Source organism: Phyllobates terribilis, unplaced genomic scaffold (assembly GCF_046119375.1).
Source record: "Phyllobates terribilis strain yellow unplaced genomic scaffold, ASM4611937v1 Scaffold_291__1_contigs__length_2406647, whole genome shotgun sequence".
Taxonomy (NCBI): Eukaryota; Metazoa; Chordata; class Amphibia; order Anura; family Dendrobatidae; genus Phyllobates; species Phyllobates terribilis.
In genome coordinates, this window is record NW_027363051.1 from 708,494 (window position 1) to 736,425 (window position 27,932).

At 46.8% G+C, this 27,932-nt stretch overlaps 1 protein-coding gene across 1 annotated transcript; it reads right to left on the reverse strand.

The window, feature by feature from the left end:
- Nucleotides 1–27,932, reverse strand: LOC141220385 (uncharacterized). The gene is made up of 7 exons (XM_073666318.1): nt 27,817–27,932; nt 25,964–26,104; nt 25,462–25,644; nt 24,505–24,625; nt 9,631–9,728; nt 9,391–9,508; nt 1–1,390 (listed from the first exon to the last, which is right to left on the reverse strand). Exons 2-7 carry the CDS (start codon nt 26,045–26,047, stop codon nt 90–92), a joined length of 1,905 nt encoding a protein of 634 aa, XP_073522419.1. The 5' UTR covers nt 26,048–26,104; nt 27,817–27,932; the 3' UTR covers nt 1–89.

A 27,932-nucleotide genomic window follows, 5' to 3' on the forward strand; every position in this document is an offset into this window, starting at 1 on the left:
CACAGTGAACATAATTACACTTTCTTTCCCGTAAGACTTCTCTCATGTTTTACAAGGTGTGATTTATATATAAAAGATTTCCCACATTCTCAACATGAATACGGCTTCTCTCCTGTGTGAATTCTTTGATGTTTGACAAGATCCAATTTATATATAAAACATTTCCCACATTCTGAACAAGAAAATGTTTTTTCTCCTGTATGAATTCTCTCATGTGCAGCAAGTTGATATTTATGTATAAAAGATTTCCCACATTCTGAACATGAATACGGCTTTTCTCCTGTATGAATTATCTTATGAGCAGAAAGATTTGATTTACGCATAAAAAATTTCCCACATTCTGAACATGAATACGGCTGCTCTCCTGTGTGAATTTTCTCGTGTGTCACAAGTTTTGATTTCTCTGTAAAGCATTTCCCACATTCTGAACATGAATATGGCTTCTCTCCTGTGTGAATTCTCTGATGTCTAATAAGACTTCCTTTACCTGTGAAGGACTTTCCACATTCTGAACATGAATACGGCTTTTCTCCTGTGTGATTTCTCTGATGTATAACAAGATGTGATTTATCTGGAAAGCACTTTCTACACTGTAAACATGAAAAAGGTTTTTCTCCTGTGTGAATTCTTTGATGTGCAACAAGGTCTGATTTACTTCTACAACATTTCCCACATTCTAAACATGAAAATGGTTTCTCTCCTGTATGAATTCTCTGATGGTAAATAAGACTAAAGTTATTGGTGAACGACTTTCCACATTCTGAACATGAATACGGCTTCTCTCCTGTGTGAATTCTCTGATGTCTAACAAGTTGTGATTTATCTGGAAAGCAGCTTCTACATAGTAAACATGAAAACGGTTTTTCTCCTGTGTGAATTCTTTGATGTTTAACCAGCTCTGATTTACTTCCAAAACATTTCCCACATTCCGAACATGAATATGGCTTCTCTCCTGTATGAATTCTCTGATGTGTATTAAGATCCCTTTTATGTTTGAAGGACTTCCCACATTCCGAACATGAAAATGGTTTTTCTCCCGTGTGAATTCTCTCATGTATAACAAATTGTGATTTATAGGTAAAGAATTTCCCACATTCTGAACAGGAGTATGGCTTTTTTCCTTTGTGCTTTCTTTGTGTTACAAAATCTGAGCTTTTTGTAAATTTCTTGTCACACTGAAATCTTGAATCCACTTTGTCCTCTGGACTTTTGGTAATAATGTGAAATTGCTCAGGAGATGATTCCTCATGATTAGGAGGATTATAAGAAAGTGAAGTGCTGTGAAGTCCAGGAGGTGCAGGAAGGGTGATGAGGTTTCCTCCATTAGAGTGCTTCCTGATATCTTCTTTTTTACAATTTAGTGATGGACCATTATTCTCACAAGGATTTCCTATCAGGATGAAAGATAAATTAGATGAGATTTTTTTTCTTCAACACAAAAGAGATTTCTGAATGTATTTTCTGGATCTCACAATGAAGACCCTCGTCAGTGAAAGTACCGGTAATAAGGAGGACAACTACATGCCATAACATTAACACAATGACGGGCAAAGTGAATGACACTTATAAACTGGTGACATTGGCACAAGTCAGGGGTGGCAGAGATTAGACAGCAAATAGTTCTTTAAGTGGTAATTACTGATGACAGGTTCCCTTAATGTACCTCCAGTGCCATTTCACTCTCTCAAGCTTCGTATCTTGGCCTTAGTATAGAAAAGTGTCCACGTAATTAAAGAAGTTGTCCACTACTATTAAAAATGCCCCCAATGTAATTAACCCGTTGAGAGAAGATTTTTTTTAATTACCTAGCTTTGTCTTTATTGGCTGTGAGCGGCGCTATCGCTGGCCACTCACCGGCATCACGCGACTCCCGGCCTCAGCCGGCTCTTGCTTCCCCTGATGTCACGTCAAGTGAGGCGTGACTCGGTGATGCGATCCCCGCGGTGGATGCCGGGCTGTGGGTGGGGTTTCCCCGAGCGTCACACCCAGCGTCCACCGCGCACTTTCCCAATGAATACAAGGTAATTGTGATTCACAAAATGTTATACAATTGAACGGTGAAGAAAAAAAAATTACATTTTTACCACTATAATGTTATTTTATTCCCAGATTTTACATTTTCACAAAGGAAAATGGGTAAAAATGACCACATAATTTGTTATACAATTTCTGCTGAACAAGGCAATACCCCATATGTGGCTGTACTGTACTGCTTAGCCACAAGGCGAGACTCGGGAGGGACGGAGCGCTATTTGACTCTTGGAGAACAAACTTTAGTAGAACAGTTTGCAGACTCCATATACAGAGCCCCAAAGTGGCAAAAGAGCAGAATCCCCCCTCAAGTGACACCAGTTTGGAAATTACACCCCTATGGAAATGTATGTACAGGAGTAGTGATGAATTTGACTCCATGGGTGCTTTCCAGAAACGAGCAGTAATGGATGTTGCGAAGTGAAAATGCAAATATTTCATTATAGTGGTCAGTACATTGTAGTGTCCGGTACATTGCAGAGCCCTTACGTTGTAGCGTCCAGTACATGATTCCCAGCTAGTGCTTTCTGGAGAAATAAATTGTCTCTCCCCGCTACAGTAATGCCAAACATGTGGATGCTAACTGCACACGGTGGGGCTCAGGAGGAGGGGGCATGTGGATTTGGGAGCGCAGATGTCACTGGATTTCTTTAAGTGGGAGCCAAGTCACTTTTCCAGAGCCTTTGTGCTACCAGTAATATGGACACCCCCTATATTACTGTTTACAGATGATGAACCTGAGTGGGGACTTGTTTTTTGTGGGTTCAGTAGAAGCTCTTAATGGTGGCATTTTGGGGTACAGAACATTTTGGAGCATATTTATCCTGTGCTGTACGCTGAACACTTACAGTGGGTACGGGAAGTATTCAGACCCCTTAAAATTTTTCACTCTTTGTTTCATTGCAGCCATTTGGTAAATTCTAAAAAGTTCATTTATTTTTCTCATTAAAGTACACTCTGCACCCCATCTTGACTGAAAAAAAGCAGAAATGCAGACAATTTTGCAAATTTATTAAAAAAGAAAAACTGAAATATCACATGGTCATAAGTATTCAAATCCTTTGCTCAGACACTCATATTTAATTCACATGCTGTCCATTTCCTTGTGATCCTCCTTGAGATGGTTCTACTCCTTCATTGGAGTCCAGCTGTGTTTAATTAAACTGATAGGACTTGATTTGGAAAGGCACACACCTGTCTATATAAGACCTCACAGCTCACAGTGCATGTCAGACCAAATGAGAATCATGAGCTCAAAGGAACTGCCCAAGGAGCTCAGAGACAGAATTGTGGCAAGGCACAGATCTGGCCAAGATTACAAAAGAATTTCTGCATTACTCAAGGTTCCTAAGAGCACAGTGGCCTTCATAATCCTTAAATGGAAGAAGTTTGGGACCACCAGAAGTCTTCCTAGACCTGGCCGTCCAGCCAAACTGAGCAATCGTGGGAGAAGAGCCTTGGTAGGAGAGGTAAAGAAAAACCCCAAGATCACTGTGGCTGAGCTCCAGCGATACAGTAGGGAGATGGGAGAAAGCTCACAAAAGTCAACGATCACTGCAGCCCTCCACCAGTCGGGCCTTTATGGCAGAGTGGCCAGATGGAAGGATCTACTCAGTGCAAGACATATGAAAGCCCGCATAGAGTTTGCTCAAAAACACATGAAGGACTCACAGACTATGAGAAATAAGATTCTCTGGTCTGATGAGACGAAGATAGAACTTCTTGGTGATAATTCTAAGCGGTATGTGTGGAGAAAACCAGGCACTGCTCATGACCTGCCCAATACAATCCCAACAGTGAAACATGGTGGTGGCAGCATCATGCTATGGGGGTATTTTTCAGCTACACGGACAGGATGACTGGTTGCAATTGAAGGAAACATGAATGCGGCCAAGTACAGAGATATCCTGGATGAAAACCTCTTCCAGAGTGCTCTGGACCTCAGACTTGGCCGAAGGTTCATCTTCCAACAAGACAGTGACCCTAAGCACACAGCTAAAATGACAAAAGGAGTGGCTTCAGAACAACTCTGTGACCATTCTTGACTGGCCCAGCCAGAGCCCTGACCTAAACCCAATTGAGCATCTCTGGAGAGACCTGAAAATGGCTGTCCACCAACGTTCACCATCCAACCTGATGGAACTGGAGAGGATCTGCAAGGAAGAATGGCCGAGGATCCCCAAATCCAGGGATGAAGAACTTGTTGCATCATTCCCAAGAAGACTCATGGCTGTACTAGCTCAAAAGGGGCTTCTACTCAATACTGAGCAAAGGGTCTGAAGACTTATGACCATGTGATATTTCAGCTTTTCTTTTTTAATAAATTTGCAAAAATGTCTATATTTCTGGGTTTTTTTTAGTCAAGATGGGGTGCAGAGTGTACTATAATGAGAAAAAAAATGAACTTTTTCGAACTTACCAAATAGCTGCAATGAAACAAAAAATGAAAAATGTAAAGGTGTCTGAATACTTTCCGTACCCACTGTACATCGGGGTTTCCATCTAAATCTACAAAATACATGATTCAGATGACACCCCCGAGGGATCCATTCACAATAATGAGGCAGCAGAGTTACACCGGACTCCGACTACCCTCTGGTCGACTGCGCTTTTATGCACGCTAAAAAAGATGGACATCACTGGATCATGGGCCAGACGGCGTCCACAGGGCCTCATTATACGGAATCTTCCCCCGGGGTTCTGTCCGAATCGCAAGCTCAGTCATTTATATGGCAGCATGAGACTTGTGTAAGAATAATATGGAAGTAAAAGATGGAAGTAATATTAAAAAACACAATTAGGAAAATTAAAAATGTGCTTATTAAATCATTAAGAAGAGGTGTGAATGCGGCCCAGTTATTCATCGGTGCTCAACCGGACTCTGTACAAGAGCAGCCGCGCCATCACCGGACGCTTCTGCTGTGATGTGGACGGCGGATAAAGCTTCACTGCACCGGAGACTTCATACAATATCACACACCGGTCATCGTCAGGCGCCGCTAATCATAGTCACATGCCAATCATCATCGTCACACGCCGCTAATCATAGTCACATGCCAATCATCATCATCACACGCCAGTCATCATCATCACACGCCGCTAATCATAGTCACATGCCAATCATCATCATCATACGCCAGTCATCATCATCGTCACATGCCAATCATCATCATCATCATACGCCAGTCATCAACATCACACGCCACTAATCATAGTCACATGCCAATCATCATCGTTATACGCCAGTCATCATCATCACACGCCACTAATCATAGTCACATGCCAGTCATCATCATCATACGCCAGTCATCATCATCACACGCCGCTAATCATAGTCACATGCCAATCATCATCGTCATACGCCAGTCATCATCATCACACGCCGCTAATCATAGTCACATGCCAATCATCATCGTCATAAGCCAGTCATCATCATCACACGCCGCTAATCATAGTCACATGCCAGTCATCATCGTCATACGCCGCTAATCATAGTCACATGCCAATCATCATCATCATACGCCAGTCATCATCATCGTCACATGCCAATCATCATCATCATACGCCAGTCATCATCATCACACGCCGGTCATCATAGTCACATGCCAATCATCATCGTCATACGCCAGTCATCATCATCACACACCGGTCATCATAGTCACATGCCAATCATCATCGTCATACGCCAGTCATCATCATCACACGCCGCTAATCATAGTCACATGCCAATCATCATCATCATACGCCAGTCATCATAGTCACATGCCAATCATCATCGTCATACGCCAGTCATCATCATCACACGCCACTAATCATAGTCACATGCCAATCATCATCGTCATACGCCAGTCATCATCATCACACGCCGCTAATCATAGTCACATGCCAATCATCATCATTATACGCCGCTAATCATAGTCACATGCCAATCATCATCATCATACGCCAGCCATCATCATCACATGCCAATCATCATCGTCACATGCCAATCATCATCGTCATACGCCAGTCATCATCCTCACACGCCGCTAATCAGTCACATGCCAATCATCATCGTCATACGCCAGTCATCATCATCACACGTCGCTAATCATAGTCACATGCCAATCATCATCGTCATACGCCAGTCATCATCATCACATGCCACTAATCATAGTCACATGCCAATCATCATCATCATACGCCAGTCATCATCATCACACGCCGCTAATCATAGTCACATGCCAATCATCATCATTATACGCCGCTAATCATAGTCACATGCCAATCATCATCATCATACGCCAGCCATCATCATCACATGCCAATCATCATCGTCACATGCCAATCATCATCGTCATACGCCAGTCATCATCCTCACACGCCGCTAATCAGTCACATGCCAATCATCATCGTCATACGCCAGTCATCATCATCACACGTCGCTAATCATAGTCACATGCCAATCATCATCGTCATACGCCAGTCATCATCATCACACGTCGCTAATCATAGTCACATGCCAATCATAGTTACATAGTTTGTAAAGCCGAATAAAGACTTGCGTCCATCAAGTTCGACCTGTTAGTTCTGTAATTGCTAAAGTTGATCCAGAGGAGGGCAAAAACCCCAAATGATTTGGCCAATCTTCACCTGAGGAAAAATTCCCTCCCGACTCTGAAACCAGCAGTCAGAATAAATCCCTGTATCAACCTACTATTTTATTTTATTTTTAAGTATATGCTGAAATCTGCCTGGTATCTAGAAATGCATCCAGTCCCCGCTTGAACTGGTGTAGTGAATCCGACATTACCGTCTCCTCACTCAGTGAATTCCATATTCTCACTGCTCTCACCGTAAAGAACCCCTTCCTATGCTGGTGCTGGAACCTTTTCTCTTCCAGTCTTAGTGAATGCCCTCTTGTTACCGTAATATCCCTCCTTTTGAACAAATCCCGGGCAAGGTCTCTATACTGTCCCCTAACATATTTGTACACATTTATTATGTCCCCCCTCAACCTTCTCTTTTCCAGGCTGAATAGTCCCAGTTTTGCCAACCTCTCTGGGTATTGCAGTCCCTCCATTCCCTTTATTAATTTTGTTGCCCTCCTTTGTACCTTTTCAAGCTCATTTATATCCTTTCTATATATTGGGGCACATAACTGAGCACAGTATTCCAAGTGTGGTCTGACCAGTGCTTTGTACAGTGGAAGAACAATGTTCTCCTCCTTTGCAGCTATACCTCTTCTGATACATCCCATTACCCTGTTTGCCCTTACAGCAGCGGCCTGACTTTGGGCACTCCAATTTAGTTTGCTATCAATCAAGATGCCCAAGTCCTTCTCCATCTCTGAATTCCCCAATGATTTCCCATTCAGTGAGTACTGGTGACTTCCATTTTTCCTTCCCATATGTATGACCTTACATTTCTCCTCATTAAACCTCATTTGCTATTTAATGCTCCACCTACCCAGCTTATCCAAATCCCTCTGTAGGTCTGCACTGTCCTCTTTTGTATTAATTGTTTTACATAACTTTGTGTCATCTGCAAATATTGATAGTTTACTATCTATCCCGTTGACTATGTCGTTAATAAAGATATTAAATAACATTGGGCCTAGTACAGACCCCTGTGGTACCCCACTAGTGACGCTTACCCAATCTGAGTATATTCCATTTATAACCACCCTCTGCCTTCTATCCCTTAGCCAGTTAGCTACCCACTTGCAGACATTTTCCCCCAGCCCCATCATTCTCATTTTGTATACCAACCTATTATGTGGCACGCTATCGAACGCTTTTGAGAAGTCGAGATACACGACATCCACTGGTTCCCCCTGATCTACTCGAGAGCTAACCTCCTCGTAGAAGTCAATCAGGTTTGTTTGGCAGGAGCGATTCCTCATGAATCCATGTTGGTTGGGGATTAAAAGATTATTAGCATCAAGATGCTCCGTAATTGCCTCTTTAATGAAGCTTTCAAAAATTTTGCCCACAACGGATGTCAGACTCACCGGCCGATAGTTTCCGGCGTCACTTTTCGCTCCCTTTTTGAATATTGGCGCTACATTCGCCTGTCGCCAATCAAGTGGTACAGACCCAGTCTCAACAGAGTCCTTAAATATAAGATATAACGGTCTGTCTATCACATTACTTAGTTCCCTTAGTACCCGTGGGTGTATGCCATCAGGTCCTGGTGATTTGTTTATTTTAATGTTACTGAGGCGTTTCTGTACCCCAGCTTGGGTTAGATTTGTCATACTTAGTGGAGGATTAAGCTTGTCCCTTCTCATTTCGCCTGTTAGTTCTTTTTCCTTTGTGAAAGTTGTCGAAAAAAAATTATTTAATAGATTAGCTTTATCCTCATCTTTCTCTATGATTTTGCCTTCATCACTTTTTATCGGTCCAATATTATCCGATTTAGTCCTTTTACTATTTATATACGTAAAGAACAGTTTGGGATTTGATCTACTTTCCCTAGCAATACGTCTCTCTGTTTCCTCCTTCGCTATTTTTATTTGTTTTTTACAGGTTCTCGTTTTTTCCTTGTAACACATTAGTGCCTCCTTACTGTTTTCCTGTTTTAATCTCTTGAATGCCTCTTTTTTGCTATTTAACGCCCCTTTTACGTTCTTATTCAACCATATTGGTTTCCTCTTGTTTCTGGCCCTTTTATTCCCATACGGTATATACCTCTCGCACTGAGTATTCAGAATTCTTTTGAAGGTTTCCCATTTACTATTCGTATTCCCTTGATTAAGAACTTTGTCCCAGTCTATAAGTTGAAGGTTTTCTTTCAGCTGATCAAACTTCGCCCTCCTAAAGTTTAATGTTTTAGTTGTTCCCTTATTGATAACCCTACTGAAGGGCATTTTGAAATTGATAATATTATGATCGCTATTACCTAGGTGCCCCCCTATCTGTACCTCAGTTATTCTATCAGGCCTATTAGTCAATATTAAGTCCAACACGGCCTTCCCTCTCGTTGGTTCCTGCACTAGTTGGGAGAGATAATTATCCTTAATATTTGTCAAGAACCTTTTTCCTTTCTGAGATCTACAGGTTTCAGTTTCCCAGTCAATATCCGGGTAGTTGAAATCCCCCATTACAATCACTTCATTATGTTTTGCTACTTTGTCTATTTGTCCTAATAGCAGTTTCTCATTCTCCTCTGTTATATTAGGTGGCTTATCGCAGACCCCCAGTAATATTTTATTATTATTTTTAGTTCCCTCTATCTCTACCCACATGGACTCGACCCCCGTCATACGCCAGTCATCATCATCACATGCCGCTAATCATAGTCACATGCCAATCATCATCGTCATCATCACACGCCGGTCATCATCATCATCGTCACACGCCGGTCATTATTAAACACCTGTGGAAACATCTACAGGAATCTCCTCCTTCCCGTCACTCACACACGGCTGATCCCCCCTCGTCATCGCTTCTTCTTCTGTCTCATCCTTCACTTTATTCTTAGTCGGATCTTCCTCCTGATATATCAGATGTAACAATCAGCACAATACAAGAAACCACCAAAATCTGTGACATCTATGACCTCGATCAGAAATGTCCCCCCATATACAGATCCGGTACAGGGCTCAGCACCGTCTACCTGATGACTCTCCGGGATGTTGTGATTCTCCTCTGGACAGTCCTGGGGATACAGAGGATGGGGACATCTCTCTGGTGGATTTCTTTCCATGAGTCCATCTGTAGGAAACACATAGTGACAGAATACAGTGGCATGTAAAAGTTTGGGCACCAATGGTCAAAATTACTGTTATTGTGAACAGTTAAGTTGAAGATGAAATAATCTCCAAACGGCCTAAAGTTAAAGATGACATTTCCTTTGTATTTTAGGCAAAACAATAAATAATAAATTATATATATTTTCATCTTTTACATTAAAAAAAAATTCAATAAGGGAAAATGCAAAAGTTTTGGCACCCGGCAAGGTTAGTACCTAGTAGCGCTCCCTTTTGAAAGTATCACAGCTTGTAAATGCTTTTTGTAGCCAGACAATAGTCTTTCAATTCTTGTTTGAGGGATTTTCATTCATTCTTCTTTGGAGAATTCTTCCAGTTCTGTGAGATTCTTGGGTCGTCTTGCATCGTCTGCTATTTTGAGGTCTAGCCACAGATTTTCAATGATGTTCAAATCAGGGGACTATGAGGGCCATTGTAAAACCTTCAGCTTGCGCCTTTTGACGTGTGTTTAGTACCATTATCATTTGCCATCCTCTTTTCACCTCCAGCTTTTTTGCAGATGGTGTTATGTTTGCATCAAGAATTTGCTGAAATTTCATGGAATCCATTCTTCCCTCTACCCGTTCCCTGTGCCATTGGCTGCAACACAACCCCAAAGCATGATTGATCCACCACCATGCTTAATGGTTGACGAGATGTTCTTTTCCTAAAATTCTGTGCCCTTTTTTCTCCACCTAACTTTGATCATTGCTCTATTTTAACCTCATCGGTCCACAAGACTCGTTTCCAAAATGCATCAGACCTTCTTATATGTACTTTTGCATACTTCTAACGCTTAATTTTATGGTGAGGTCGCAGGAGAGGTTTTCTTCTGATGACTCTTCCATGAAGGCCATATTTGTGCAGGTGTCTCTGAAGAGTACAACAATGTACCACAACTCCAGAGTCTGCTAAATCTTTCTGAAGGTCTTTTGCAGTCAGGCGGGGGTTCTGATTTGCCTCTCTAGCAATCCTTCTGGAAATTTGCTTGGTCTTCCAGACCTTATCTTGACCTCCACTGTTTGTGTTAACTGACATTTCTTTATTACATTTTGAACTGAGGAAAGGGCAAATTGAAAAAGCTTTGCTCATAGCCTTCTCCTGCTTTGTGGGCCTCCACCATTTTCAGAGTGCTAGACAGCGGATACCTTGGTTGATGAAATCCGTCTTGTGGTTCTTGTGTAATCTTTACTTTCAGTTTGGAGATAATGATATGCTCGTGCTACGGGGTAGCCTATGGGGGGCGCTCTATCTGGGTTTCTGCTTACATATTCATCTGTATGCTCTTATGACAGCTCACTTATCGTTCACTGACCTGCCTCCTATTTTACATAATGCATCTAGTAGTAGCTGGTAATTTAGCCACAAGCAGCTCCCACAATGCCCCTCACCTGATGGTTTAGTGTGCCCTATATATTTAGAAGCTCTGTAAGGGGTGCACGAGTCTTCTTGTGTAAAGTGGCTTCGGAGATAAGTGGCAGTTATTTCAGAGGCAGTTAGTCAGGGCAGGAGTCATATAACCATCACTTTAACCACTTACTCTCTATTAACTATGTTTCTGTTAGCTCTCACTTTTTGCTCCACAATCCTCCACTTTCTAGTAACCCCCCAAATCCCTACACCTAGTAATAAACTCTTCATCTCTCCCTCCATCCTCCCCATTCACCTCACCTCCTCCTCCGAAATATTCCACAACATTCAATCCTGGATCTCTAAACACAGACAGCCACCCCCTGCTCTCTCTTGGTCCCACCTGCTAACACTTTCTCTGCTTCTCCTCACTGCTGGAGATATCTCTCCAAATCCTGGTCCTCCTCGCCATATCCCCACAGTCACTTCTACCTCCTATCCACGACCTTCCACAAACTGTCGCAACCCTTCTAACCTCATACCCATCCAACTAATACCCACTCCCTTAGTTGCTCTAACAGGAGCTCTATGGAACGCTCGCTCTGTCTGCAACAAACTTTCCTTCATCCACGATCTTTTCATTACAAACAAACTTTCCTTCCTCACCATCACTGAAACCTGGCTCACCCCCTCTGACACAGCCTCCCCAGCTGCACTTTTATATGGCGGATTCCACCTTTCCCACACTCCCCGCCCCAACGGCAAACATGGCGGAGGCGTAGGTTTTCTCCTATCAGAACACTGCGCTTTCACCCAAATCCCACTGCCACCCTCCGTTACACTCCCCTCTTTTGAGGTGCACTGTGTGCGCATCTATTCCCCCTCCAACCTCCAACTGGCCGTCGTTTACCGACCCCCAGGGCAAGCCACCACCTTCTTAGACCACTTCACCACCTGGCTGCTTCACTTCCTCTCCACTGACATCCCCACTATCATAATGGGTGACTTCAACATCCCCATTAACACTTCCCACTCGTCTGTCTCTAAGTTCCTATCTCTCACTTCCTCCTTCGGACTCACTCAATGGTCTTACGCAGCCACTCATAAAGATGGCCACACACTGGACCTCATCTTTACCCGCCTCTGTTCCCTATCTAACCTCACCTCTCCCTCTCTCTGACCATAACCTCCTCACATTCTCTACCCTCCCCTCTCCAGGTGCACAATCCCCACTCCACAAACTTACACACCCTCGCAGAAATCTCAAACACCTTGACCTACACTCACTCTCTGAATCCCTCCTCCCTCTTACAGACATAGATTCCTTACACGATGCAGACGTTGCTGCTGCTTCATATAACACCACAATAGCTGCAGCTCTAGACTCTATCGCCCCTCTCACACACACCACATCTCGCACATTCAACAGGCAACCCTGGCACACTAAACTTACTAAAGAACTGCGCCGGGCCTCCAGGGTTGCGGAGCGGAGATGGAAAAGGTCTCACTCCATCGAGCACTTCATCGCATTCAAGCAATCCCTCATTAATTTAAAGTCCGCACTCACTACAGCAAAACAAACCTACTTCTCATCTCTCATATCCTCCCTATCTCACAACCCTAAACAGCTATTTAATACTTTCAACTCTCTCCTTCGACCCCCAGCACCTCCTCCCTCTTCTCTCATCTCAGCCGACGACTTTTCTTCATTCTTCAAACAGAAGATTGACACCATCAGACAAAACTTTTGCCAAAAGTCCACTCAACCCCTCCTCATATCTACTCAACCCTCCTCCTCCAAACCCCACTTCTCCACCATTACAGAAAGTCAAGTCTCCTCTTTACTCTCCAAATCACACCTCACCACCTGCGAACTTGACCCAATCCCATCCCACCTCATCACTAACCTTACCACAGTCTTCATCCCAACCCTAACCCACCTCTTCAATCTGTCACTAACAACCGGTGTCTTCCCCTCATGTTTCAAACATGCTTTAATCACACCCATCCTCAAAAAGCCCTCCCTTGACCCTTCCTCTCTGACTAGCTACCGCCCCATATCACTCTTCCCCTTTGCCTCAAAACTACTAGAACAACATGTCCACCTTGAACTGTCCTCCCACCCCTCCTCCTGCTCCCTCTTCGACCGCCTGCAATCTGGCTTCCGACCACATCACTCGACTGAAACTGCCCAGACCAAAGTCACCAACGACCTACTAAATGCCAAATCCAAGCGACACTACTCCATCCTCCTCCTTCTGGACCTGTCATCTGCCTTTGACACAGTGGACCATTCCCTCTTACTCCAGATTCTCTCATCTCTTGGCATCACGGACTTGGCTCTATCTTGGATCTCCTCATACTTAACAGACAGGACATTCAGTGTCTCCCACTCACGCACCACCTCCTCATCTCGCCCCTTATCTGTCGGTGTCCCCCAAGGTTCAGTTCTAGGACTTCTGCTCTTCTCCATTTACACCTTTGGCCTGGGACAGCTCATAGAGTCTCACGGTTTTCAGTATCACCTCTATGCTGATGACACACAGATCTACCTCTCTGGACCAGATATCTCCTCCCTACTAACCAAAATCCCACAATGTCTGACCGCCATCTCATCCTTCTTCTCTGACAGATTTCTAAAACTCAACATGGATAAAACAGAGTTCATCATCTTTCCACCCTCTCATTCACATCCCCCCATCTGACCTAGCCATCAACGTCAATGGCTTTTCACTCTCCCCAGTCCCACAAGCTCGCTGCCTTGGAGTAACCCTGGACTCTGATCCCTCCTTCAAGCCACATATCCAAGCCCTTTCCACTTCCTGCCGACTCCAACTCAAAAACATCTCCCGGATCCGTGCATTCCTCAGCAAAGACTCAGCAAAAACACTAGTGCATGCCCTCCTCATATCCCGCCTCGACTACGGCAACCTCCTGCTCCGTGGCCTCCCTTCAAACACTCTTGCGCCTCTCCAATCTATCCTAAACTCTGCTGCTCGACTAATCCACCTGTCCCCCCGCTACTCCCCGGCCTCTCCTCTGTGTCAATCTCTTCACTGGCTCCCCATTGCCCAGCGAATTCAGTTCAAAACTCTAACCATGGCATACAAAGTCATCCACAACCTGTCTCCCCCATACATCTGTGACCTAGTCTCCCGGTACTTACCTGCACGCAACCTCCGATCCTCACAAGCTCTCCTTCTCTACTCCCCTCTTATCTCCTCCTCCCACAATTGTATACAAGATTTCTCCCGTGCATCCCCCCTACTCTGGAACTCTCTACCCCAACACATCAGACTCTCGCCGACCGTGGAAACCTTCAAAAGAAACTTGAAGACCTACCTCTTCCGACAAGCCTACAACCTGCAGTAACCACCGCTGCACGACCAGCTCTACCCTCACCTAATGTATCCTCACCCATCCCTTCTAGAATGTGAGCCCTCGCGGGCAGGGTCCTCGCTCCTCCTGTACCAGTCGCTGACTCGTTTTGTTAAGATTATGTAAATGCTTTTGTTATGTATATCCCTATCACATGTAAAGCGCCATGGAATAAATGGCGCTATAATAATAAATAATAATAATAGCAGAGAGTGGCTAGGTAAAATAGGAGGCAGGTCAGTGAAGGCACAGTGAGCTGCCATAAGAGCATACAGGTGAATATGTAATCAGAGCTCCAGATAGAGCGCCCCCCACAGGTCGCCCTGGAGCACGCGCATATCATTATCTCCAAACTGAAAATAAAGATTCCACATAATGTGGAATATCTCCTGAAAAAAATGAATAAAGTGAAACAGTTTTTTTGTATAGAGACTCATGTTAAATACAAAAGAGCAAATGATAATTTGAAACAAAAACCAATGGGAGGGAAAAATAGAAAAATCGAAAGCTTTCTGTGTCACTGGTATTTCCACCTTTACCTTAATTTAATATGGAAACACATTTTGACTCGCCTGTGGTAAATCACAAAAGAGATTCTCCTGTGATTGTCAGTGCCCATGTGACAAGAATTAGCCAATGAATGATGACTTCAGTGTTTTAAAAAGCCACATGGTAGGCCCCGTTCCTTTGTCACAATGGAGAAGACAAAGGAGCTGCCTGAGGACATCAGAACTGCTATTAGCAAACACAAGACTTCCAAAGGGTAGAAGGCCATCTCCAAAAACCTTGGTATCCCAGTTTCAACAGTGCGCAATGTCATTAATAAGTTTGCCAAGCATGGAACCGTCAAGAACCTCTATGGAAAGATGAAAATTGGCAAAAGAGATCTTCGAAGATTGGTGGAAATAGTGGAAACAAAACATCACGTCAAACATCCAAAGACCTGAAGGCCAATCTGGAACAGTCTGGGGTCATGGTTAAAACAAGTACCATACGCCGCACACTAAACCAAGCAGAGCTTTATGGGCGAAGGCCAAGGAAGAAAGAAACCATTGCTGAATAAAAGACATAAAAAGGAACGACTGATCTTTGCCAAAGAGTACCTTGACGAGCCTCAATCCTTCTGGGAAAATGTTCTGTGGACAGATGAAACAAAAATAGAGCTTTTTGGCAATGCAAAGCAACAGTTTGTTTACAGACGGCGCAATGAAGGTTATATAAGGAAAGGAAACCTTACCAACACTTAAGCATGGTGGAGTATCCACAACGCTGTGGGGTTGCATTGCAGCATCTGGTACTGGAGGCCTTGACCATATCACAGGAATCATGAAATCAGAGAATTATCAAGAGGTTTTAGAGCGAAATGTCCTACCCAGTGAAAGAAAATTTGGTTTGAGTCAAAGATCATGGGTCCTCCAGCAAGACAATGACCCAAAGCACACATCCAAAAGTACACAGGAATGGTTGAAAAAGAAAAAACATGGACTGTTTTATAATGGCCAGCAATGAGTCCAGACCTCAATCCCACTGAAAATCTTTGGGGTGAGCTGAAATCTGCCGTTGGGAAAAAGAACCTGCAAACATTCAAGAGCTCGAACAAACTGCAAAGGAAGAGTGGGAGAAAATCCCAGCTGAGAAGTGCAAGAAGCTTATAGATGGCTACAAGAAATGTTTGGAGGTTGTCAGCAATGCAAAAGGGTGTGCAACCAAGTATTAATTACTTGAAGAACAGAGGGGAATGGGGTAAAGGAATAGTCAGCTCACCCAACGTTGATTAGCAGTCTTCATCTGTAAGGCAGCGCGCGGAGCCGTCCCAGTCTCGGACGTGGAGACAAACAGCAGAAAATAGAATAGAATATCTATGGATCTCTTTTGGTGACTTGCTACTACAGTTTCTAATGTGATCAATAAACTTTGCTTTTTATATTTTTGGCTACCGCTGGAGGAGGTTCTTGTTTTTCTGCCAAGTATTAATTAGGGGTTTAGGGGGGCCTTTATTGCTGCACATGCTGTTTATTCGGTTTCTTCTTTGAAATTGCCACAAGGAGGTTAAACAATGTTCTATTGTTGTATTACTTTGGACCACCAATTAAAAAAATCCTAAGGATATACTGTAACTTTCATTATTTCTGAAGATATTGTACAGGCCATGAAAAAAATGAAGGGATGCCAATAATGGTGATCAGCAGTGCACAGAAGCGCAGTCACTGAGCAGCGGGAGAAGCAAGTCCTCCGAGCCGTCACCACATGGATTATAGGAGGACTCCCAACACAGATTTATGTCATAGTCACAGGGTAATGAATAAGGGACACATGCCGATTCCCCATGGGGGGTCGTCTGAGGATTTTTTTTCCTTCTGAGAACTAGAAATAAGTAAACCTCCGGCTATTTAACCTCGTTATTGTTGAAAATAATAGCACCCGAGGAGTCTATGTGAGGGGGTCCCAGTATGAGCCCATCGGGGTCTTCACTTTATAGTTATTTTCAGATGGAATGACCGAAAAACATCTGTTCTAATAAAATATACATTTTCCTATAAAGTATTTATTCCCTTCCCAATATCCAGCATCTACCTGTACCTGCAGCGATCGGCGCTTAAACTCTGACCTTTGCGATTAACCCCTTGAATACATAGTTATATAGGTTTAAATAAGACTCAGGTCCATCAAGTCCAACCGGTCTCCACAAGTTCTACATTCTTTTTCAATTATTTTAACCTACAATGACATTCACTGTGAAAAAATCATCCGGCCCTTCTATAAATGCCATTTCTCTTGATTTAACAAATCTAATCGTCTGGAATAACTGAGAAGAAAAGCTGTATTGTCACAGGTAATACATTGGGATCACAGGTTTTTATCCCTGTATTACAGTCGTGAGGCAGTGAGGGGAATTATATGCGGGGGACGGTATGTATCCCCCAGGATGCTCATAGAGGCACATTGAACCCGCTGGAGTGCACTGGAGTCACAGAAACACCTGTGGCTGCAGAGCAAAATAAAAGTAAAGTTTGGACTTGGTCAAACTATTTGACCAAGTTGGATTCAAGAAAACCCAGCGTGGGCTTTTATTTTGGGAGTGATCTGCAGGGGGGCAGTGGGGCGGTCCACTCCCTCCAGCCGAGTCTTACAAGTGGCTCACGGCCACAGAATCCATAAAAAAACCTTCAGCAAAGGTTTGGGTGTGTCAGTGGTTTGTTTGCTAAGCTGCAGAGCAGGAGGCGATGTACAATGCAAGCCTGGGTGAAGGCGCAACAAAGGCTTGTGAAGGCAACGTAACTGGCGCACCCGAGTGAAACGGCGGCAGGTTTACACGGACTGTTTGGATCACCCGGCTGCGATCCGGAGGACATTGTGCAAATAAAGACATTTAAAGTTGAACTTTCCTTGGGTCACTGCCTCATTACAATATGGTGGAGAATGCGGGCAGTGTGAACTGAGGCATACCCCAAAAGCAGCATGTCTGATCAAGTCTGCAAAGCTACAGCTCAAGCCTGCTGATATGGAGGGGCTACTAAAGCAGTTAGTACTCACCCAGCAGCACCAGCATCTCAAGAGGCAACAGCAGGAGCAGCACCAGCAGCGCACTAATGACTTGATAGTGCAGCAGACTGCGGCTCTGCGAGAGACGCCATCAGCACCGACCCCAGAAACTTGTGAGGCCCGGGACAAGGTCCGTTCAACCTTGAGGAAGCCGAGTCCGGAGGATGACGTAGAAGCCTTCCTCACCATCTACATGCACACCACGGAGTGGGAGAACCTGCCAACTTCCCAGTGGGCTGACATGGTGGCTCAGTTTCTGATAGGCGACGCGCAGAAGGCCTACTTTGGCCTGAGTTGCGATGATGACCAGGACTATGGGAAGCTGAAAGGTGAGATCCTTGCCCTACTGGGAGTTAATACATATTTGAGCACCCAACGGGTGTTTTAATGGACGCTTGTGGAGGCCCGGCCCACCAGGTCTCAGGCATATGACTTGCTGTAGCCAGTTAAAAGGTGGCTCCAGCCTCAGACTTTGACTCTGGCCCAGATGGTGGAGAGGGTGGTGGTCGATCGGCTAGAGAGAACTCAGCCAGCAGCTATACAGTGTTGGGTGCGGCAAGGGGACCCGGGTACTTTAAACCAGGTGGTTAGCCTGATCGGGCGGTACACGGCCACTCAGGACTTCATACGGGTTGTTTGCATACATGGGGACCTCCGAGAGTACCCGACAGCAGAGGTTACTTTTTCTACCCCGTGTGGGGAGATGAAACATGTGGTGGGAGTGGTGAAGATCCTTCCTGATGGGACTGTTTTGGGAAGATACTTGCCCCTGTACTGGTCCCTGTGGGAGAACAAAATTAACCCTCCCAGGGTAAATGTCCGGGCACAGAACCCAAAGATTCCGAGTCAGGGATACCTGCGGTAGGGGGTCGCCGACCTAGGGACAGAGTGTAACCCCGATAGGTTCCCCTAGAGGTATTGGCAGGAGAGGTTGAGGAGACCCCGTCGATCCCAGAGCTGGAAGTGTCCCCTGGTACTTTTGGGACAGCTCAGCTGCAGGATCCCACTCTAGCCCGCGCACGAAAAAGTGTGGTAGAAATAAATGGGGTGCCTCAGCAACCAGGTGCAGAGGCGATTTTCCCGCGCATGGCTGTCAACCAGGATCTATTATATAGAGTTGATAAAATCCGGGATGAAGTGGTGGAATAGCTAGCAGTATTCCAGTCGTACCGCCAGGCGCTACTAGAGATGGCTCTTACACACACACACACACACACACACACACACACACACACACACACACACACACACACACGCTGGGTGGACACCTAGGGGTGAAAGAAAAACAAAAGAACGTATTTTGCAGAGGTATTGTGAGTCGTGTCCCAAGTGTCAACTTACCACACCCACTGCAAATTTCCGGACTCCATTGGTACCTCTACCCATTATAGGAGATACCTTTTCAGCGGATTGCTTTGAATCTGGTGGGGCCTATAGTAAAATCTGCCCGTGGCCACCAACATATTTTGGTGGTAGTAGATTATGCCACCCGTTACCCGGAGGCAATACGTATCCCCTGCGAGCTGTTTGCCATGTTCTGCCACCTTGGGCTACCCAAGGAGATCAAGCGGCAAGGGCCAAATGAAGTCCGGAAAAAGGTGGGGGAGGTGAATTACCGAGTGTACCAGCCCGGAAAGAGAAAACCGGAACAACTGTATCATGTGAACCTGCTAAAAGCCTGGAAAGTCCGGGAATGTTTGATTACGGATGAGACGCCAGTCGTACCGTCTAGGAACCCTCTGACACCGGCCAGGGACGAGGTCGGGTGTGAGGTTAAAATAAGTGATGCTCTCACTAAACAGCAGCGATGGGAGGCTCGGAATTTGATGCAGCAGAATACAGAAGTATTCTCAGTACTGCCTGGTCATACATCTGTGATCTGACATGACACTGTCACCGAGCCTCGGGTAAGGGTACGAGTGAAAACGTACTGTGTACCACCCTCCAGGCTCCTGCCGCCAGTTCCTGGATCACTTTGCCACCTGGCTTCCTCACTTTCTATCCTGTGACATCCCCACCATCATCATGGGAGACTTTAATATCCCCATCAATGATCCCCTCTCCCAATCTGCCTCTCATCTACATTCTCTAACCTCCTCATTCGGCCTCTAACTCTCCTACACATGAAGACGGGAATACTCTGGACCTGGTTTTCTCCTGTCTCTGCTCGCGGCATGACTTTACTAAATCCCCTCTCCCGCTCTCGGACAACAACCTTGTTTTCTTCTCTGTCAAGAACTGTTTCCTCACCCCGGGACACCCCACTTACAGCAGCTTATGGACAATCTCCACACATCTTTAACCCCCATCTCCTCCCTCTCCTGTCCAGACTTGGCATGGTCACAATACAATAATACACTGAAGAGCGCCCTAGATGAAGCAGCACCTTCTACATGCAGAAAGACCCGACACAGACAACGGCAGCCCTGGCACACGATGCAAACATGTTTTCTTCAACGTTTCTCAAGGTGTGCTGAGCGTCAGTGGAGAAAATCTCTTTTAGCAGAGGACTTCATCCACTATGAATTCATGCTCAAAACCTATAACTCTGCCCTTCATCTGGCCAAACAATCCTACTTCACCACCCTCATCACTTCACTGTCCAACAATCCAAAATGACTTTTTGAAACCTTAAACTCCCTCCTGAAACCTAATGCACAGGCCCCCACCACCAACCTCAGCGGTGAGGATCTGGCCACTTATTTCGTAGAAAAAATCAACCACATCCATCAGGACATCTCAGCCCAATCTCCTCAGTGCCTGGATCCCCTTCCCTGCCGCCCTTCAAACACACCAGCCATCTTTGAGCCTGTTACAGAGAAGAAGTTACCCAGCTTCTCATTTATTCTCGACCTACAACCTGCAACAGTGACCCTATTCCTTCACATCTCCTGCAGTCTCTCTCACCGGTGGTCACCACTCACCTGACTAAAATATTTAACCTCTCCCTTTCTTCAGGTATCTTTCCCTCCTCATTTAAACATGCCATCATAACCCCTTTACTTAAAAAGCCATCCCTGGACCAGAACTGCACTGCTAACTACAGACCTGTCTCTAACCTTCCTTACATCTCTAAACTCCTGGAATGCTTGGTCCAATCCCGTCTAATCCGCTATCTCTCAGACAACTCTCTCCTCGACCCTCTACGATCTGGTTTCCGCTCCTTACACTCCACTGAAACTGCCCTCACTAAAGTCTCTAATGATCTACTAACAGCTAAATCCAAAGGTCACTGCTCCCTGCTGATTCTCCTGGATCTCTCTGCAGCATTTGACACTGTGGATCACCAGCTCCTCCTCACTATGCTTCGCTCTATCGGCTTCAAGGACACCGTTCTCTCCTGGTTCTCCTACCTCCCTGACCGCTCCTTCACTGTATCTTTTGCCGGCTCCTTTTCGTCTCCTCGTCCCCTTACTATCGGAGTTCCGCAGGGCTCAGTCCTAGGCCCCCTCCTCTTCTCTCTATACACTGCCCCTATTGGACAAACAATCAGCAGATTTGGGTTTCAGTATCATCTCTATGTTGACGTCACCCAATTATACACTTCTTATCCTGACATCACCCCTACCCTAATACAAAATACCAAGGACTGTCTGTCTGCTGTCTCTAACATCATGTCCTCCCTCTATCTTAAACTGAATCTCTCTAAAACTGAACTTCTCGTGTTTCCCCCCTCTACTAACCCAACTCTACCTAACATCAAAATTACCTTGGAGGGTTCAACCATAACTCCCAGCAGCACGTCCGCTGCCTTGGGGTCATATTCGACACTAACCTTTCCTTTACATCTCCAGAATCCGACCTTTTCTCACCTTTGAAACTGCTAAAACTCTTACTGTCACTCTTATTCACTCTCGTCTGGACTACTGCAACTCTCTTCTGATCGGTCTCCCTCTTACCAAACTTTCTCCTCTCCAATCCGTCCTGAATGCAGCAGCCAGGGTCGTATTTCTGTCCAGCTGCTTCACCGATGCCTCCATCTTGTGCCAGTCATTGCACTTGTTGCCCATTTGCTACAGGGTTCAATATAAACTCATCGCTCTCACCCACAAAGCTCTCCACAGTTCTGTACCGCCTTATATCTCCTCTCTCATCTCTGTCTATCGCCCTACACGTTCCCTCCATTCTACAAATGACCTAACATCCCCCATAATCCGAACCTCCCACCTCCGCCTCCAAAACTTCTCTTGTGCTGCGCCAGTTCTCTGGAATGCTCTACCCCAGGTGATCCGACTGATGCCTAGCCCCCACGTCTTCAAGCGCGCTTTAAAAACCCATCTCTTTAAACAAGCCGACCACCTCAACTACTCAGTAAACCAACTTTCCCCTGTTCCCTCCTTCTAAATATTATTCAGAATCTGCTCCCTACTCTTCATCTGTCTCCACACCCTCCATGCACACGATAACTGCACTCGATACTTGATTATTGCACTTATACATACGGGCTGATGACCGGATCATGCAGCTTTATATGAAAATCCCTATTTATTATAATTGTCAGACCTGAAATAACAAGCACTTTGCACCTACTGTGTCCCCCCCATTCCCTTGTAGATTATAAGCGGCCGGACCCTCGCTCCTAATGTAACTGTTTAAACTGTCTTACCTTGTATGGAATTTATTGTCTGTACATGTCCCCGCTTATATGTAAAGCGCTGCGGAATATGTTGGCGCTATGTAAATAAAAATTATTATTATTATTAGGAATTGGGTACAGTGTAGTGGTGAACGCAATAGTTTAGGATAGAAACAGTTAATGTGTTTAGCAATAGCTCCAGAGCAGGAGGAGCCGGGGTAGTTACCAGGAGGTTTAGTGACTGCAGCAGGGGAGTAACGGGGAAGTCTGCCCAGCAACCGAAGGAGGATTGGTGATTGGCCCAGTCAAAAGGGGAGGAGTTTAGGCCAGGGCAGAGTAACGGTTTTTCCTGTCAGTTAGTTCTGAGGGAGGGATGTGACAGAGCAGTAGCTGGAGGTCCAGGGGGCACAGAAACCCGGTCCGACCAGCAGCAGAGGGACGTTAGTCAGGAACTCTAAAACGACTTTCCCTTAATGTTCGGGGCCTACGGTCCACAGGAGTCAGCAGAGTAACTTGTCTCAAAATCTTCCCAGAAGGGGAAGTCGGACGGGGAATAGTACAGAGGAAATGGAACGGGACTGTAAAAACTGCGAGGGTCTCAGAGGCCAAAGAGGTCGACTATGGAAGGGACATCTCAGGAGAAACAGACGGTGAATATTAACATATGCTGTGCAATGAACTATGAACCTGGAAAAGGATGCGCCCAATATTGCGTGTTCCCTCATGGTGAAGTTGGACTGTTAAGTAAAGTTCTTTTTTATAAAACGGAGTGGAAGTCCCCTATCGTGTGTGCGGCGGTTACTGAAGAGGAAAAACCGAAGACGGCAGAGATCTGCGACCAAAACGTGAGTGTTCTGCACCACACGCACAGCACAGGAGAATGGGGACATTTGTCTTTGTCAGGGAGCCAGGGTGTAGGAACACAACAGTCCCTCGCCACTACTACCACCCTCACAAAAAATGCATAGGCCTGATGTAATCCCAAGGAATCAAGAAGGTGCAGCTACAGTCACCACTGGCAGCACTGTGAGCGACAGCTGTAACTGCGCCCCGACACTGAGTGACGGTCGCTCTGTACTGATGCACTGCTGAGCCGGCTGTCAGTCTCAGTCCCGGGCGCAGTTACAGACGCCACTCAGTGCTGCGTACGGTGACTGTAACTGCGTTGGCGCCTGCATGACTGAAAGCCGGCGGCTTCCGGGTGCCGCACACTCAGTACAGCGGCCGGGCACCTCCCTAATGCTATTAACCAGCAGATTAACCCCATATGTGCATGTTACTGGCGATATCCAACCACACAGGTTCCCTGTAAGGAACAATGCACAATAAATGTAAATCACTACAAATCTGAGGCCTCAGAGACGTGTAACATCTTATTCTGGTCGTGTCCAATACAAAACTCCTTCTATTTCCCAGTAACATGTAGACTGTGAGCAGGGCCCTCCCTTATATTGTACCATACTGATACCGAGGGACATCACCGGAGTAACCGCCCAGTGTGGGACGTCGGATCAGGGGATAGAGGACCCCATCAGTCACCAGAACAAGTCCTGAGACCCCAAAAAGCTCAGGAGGAACGACCCTTCATAACCCTCATTACTGATCGGCCATTATGTAATGAAGCGATGAATCTTCCTAATATTTCTTCTGCTGTCGCCTTATGAGGCTTCATTGTCCTCCAAACACAATTGGAAATCTGCTGATTTATCCACAGAATGTAAAATCAAATGCTGCGGACAATCACTCTCCTGTGTGAGCGATGGGGGAGGGGAGCGGAGAAGACGAGACAAGGAGGGAGCGAGAACAGCAGCACAAGAGTCACATGTACAAGGCAAAAAAAGAGGAGAAAAGCCGAAATTGGGAGATTCATCATTACACGTCATCTACAGCGAACCTGGTGTAAGAGGCCGGAGCTCCTCCATCATCACCTCCTGGTACTGATCCTGGTGTCCTTCTAGATACTCCCACTCCTCCATGGAGAGATAGACAGCGACGTCCTGACACCTTATAGGAACCTGACAACAACGACACAGTCATCACCCAGAATCCTCCAGTGCTGTCCTGCATAATGTCCCAGCAGTCACCTCTCCGGTCATCACCCAGAATCCTCCAGTGCTGTCTTGTATAATGTCCCAGCAGTCACTTCTCCGGTCATCACCCAGAATCCTCCAGTGCTGTCCTGTATAATGTCCCAGCAGTCACTTCTCCGGTCATCACCCAGAATCCTCCAGTGCTGTCCTGTATAATGTCCCAACAGTCACCTCTCTGGTCATCACCCAGAATCCTCCAGTGCTGTCCTGTATAATGTCCCAGCAGTCACTTCTCCGGTCATCACCCAGAATCCTCCAGTGCTGTCTTGTATAATGTCCCAGCAGTCACCTCCCCGCTCATGACCCAGAATCCTCTAGTGCTGTCCTGTATAATGTCCCAGCAGTCACCACTCCGCTCATCACCCAGAATCCTCCAGTGCTGTCTTGTATAATGTCCCAGCAGTCACCTCTCCGCTCATCACCCAGAATCCTCTAGTGCTGTCCTGTATATTGTCCCAGCAGTCACCTCTTCGCTCATCACCCAGAATCCTCCAGTGCTGTCCTGTATAATGTCCCAGCAGTCACCTCTCCGGTCATCACCCAGAATCCTCCAGTGCTGTCCTGTATAATGTCCCATCAGTCACCTCTCCGGTCATCACCCAGAATCCTCCAGTGCTGTCCTGTATAATGTCCCAGCAGTCACCTCTCCAGTCATCACCCAGAATCCTCCAGTGCAGTCCTGTATAATGTCCCAGCAGTCACCTCTCCGGTCATCACCCAGAATCCTCCAGTGTTGTCCTGTATAATGTCCCAGCAGTCACCTCTCCGCTCAGCAGCTCAATCATCTTGTTGCTGAGCTCTAGGATCTTCTTCTTCCTCCTCTCATGTATCGGGGGGTGCGGGGGAGGCTCTGTGATGGGGTCCAGGCACCGCCCTCCTGACTCCTGGAGATGGATGATGGGAGTCACACCCTCCCCCGGTGTCTTCCTCACTATTGTGTAATCCTGTGTATGGAGAGAGACACTTAGGGAGAAGAATTCCTTCCCGACTCCAGATCTGACAATCAGTAGAAATCCCAGGATCAATAACCGTCTCCAGTAATCTGGGGCCATAACCTGGAATATTATTACACTCAGGACAGACATCCAGGCCCCTCTACAGCTCTTATAGGGAATCCTCATGACAACTCCTCCTGGCAGAGAGCTGCACACAATCACTGCTCTTACAGTAAAGAATCCTTCTCTTCCTCTTCTGGATTTCCTCTTCCCGATGTCGGACTTGTTACATAACACAATAAAGCTGATAGAAATGTAGAGGAGTTACCTCTCCGCTCAGCAGGGAGATGATCTCCAGGGTGAAGTGTAATAATCTTCTGGTGGTCTCGTCCTCGTCCATCCTCAGGGTCATTCAGGAGAAGGAGGGATGAACACTGGATCAGCTGGAGGGATCTCGTCCTGACGGCGTCTTCATGATAAAGGAGAAGATGGAGATCACAGGGGACGATATAACGACAATCACTGAATTCTGCCCCAAATATCCGACATTTATCAGGAAGAATCTGGAGGAAAAGCCACAAACTCCACCGCGACCTCCTCCGCCGATCTGACCGCTCATTATCAGCCTCGTAGGAGGATGGTCACCGTGGTAACCACACCGCCAGTGGATGAAGGTCACCGTGGTAACTATACAGCCAGCGGAGGACGGTCATCGTGGTAACTACACCGCCAGCGTAGGAAGGTCATCGTGGTAACTACACCGCCAGCAGAGGACGGTCACCGTGGTAACTACACCTCCAGCAGAGGACGGTCACCGTGGTAACTACACCTCCAGCAGAGGACGGTCACCGTGGTAACTACACCTACAGCGGGGGACGGTCACCGTGGTAACTACACAGCCAGCGGGGGACGGTCATCGTGGTATCTACACCTCCAGAGAAGGACGGTGACTGTGGTAACTACACTGCCAGCAGAGGACGGTCACCATGGTAACTACACTGCCAGCGGGGGACGGTCATCGTGGTATCTACACCTCCAGAGAAGGACGGTGACCGTGGTAACTACACTGCCAGCAGAGGACGGTCACCGTGGTAACTACACCTCCAGCATAGGACGGTCACTGTGGTAACTACACTGCCAGAGGGGGACGGTCACCGTGGTAACTACACCTCCAGCGGGGGACGGTCACCGTAGTAACTACACCTCCAGCGGGGGACTGTCACCGTGGTAACTCCACCTCCAGCGGGGGACGGTCACCGTGGTAACTCCACCTCCAGCGGGGGACGGTCACCGTGGTAACTCCACCTCCAGCGGGGGACGGTCACCGTGGTAACTCCACCTCCAGCGGGGGACGGTCACCGTGGTAACTCCACCTCCAGCGGGGGACGGTCACCGTGGTAACTCCACCTCCAGCGGGGGACGGTCACCGTGGTAACTCCACCTCCAGCGGGGGACGGTCACCGTGGTAACTCCACCTCCAGCGGGGGACGGTCACCGTGGTAACTCCACCTCCAGCGGGGGACGGTCACCGTGGTAACTCCACCTCCAGCGGGGGACGGTCACCGTGGTAACTCCACCTCCAGCGGGGGACGGTCACCGTGGTAACTCCACCTCCAGCGGGGGACGGTCACCGTGGTAACTCCACCTCCAGCGGGGGACGGTCACCGTGGTAACTCCACCTCCAGCGAGGGACGGTCACCGTGGTAACTCCACCTCCAGCGGGGGACGGTCACCGTGGTAACTCCACCTCCAGCGGGGGGACGGTCATCGTGGTAACTCCACCTCCAGCGGGGGACGGTCACCGTGGTAACTCCACCTCCAGCGGGGGACGGTCACCGTGGTAACTCCACCTCCAGCGGAGGACGGTCACCGTGGTAACTCCACCTCCAGCGGGGGGCGGTCACCATGGTAACTCCACCTCCAGCGGGGGACGGTCACCGTGGTAACTCCACCTCCAGCGGGGGACGGTCACCGTGGTAACTCCACCTCCAGCGGGGGACGGTCACCGTGGTAACTCCACCTCCAGCGGGGGCGGTGAGGTGAGGAGGAGCCGCTGCACATCCCCCATACAACACTGAGGAGCCGCAGTCACATGGAGCAGGAGCCTCCACAGGAACAGCTCTGATCTCACCCCACACTCTCCTCTCACAGATTCACCACAAACCCTCCCTGTAATCTCACCGGAATGGCGGGAAGCGGAAACCTGCTGCTGGCTGATACCAGAGAGCAAGAGCTGCGCACAACCAGGACGGAGCTGCTGCACTGAGAGCGGGAGGAGCTGTGGTGACGTCACCATC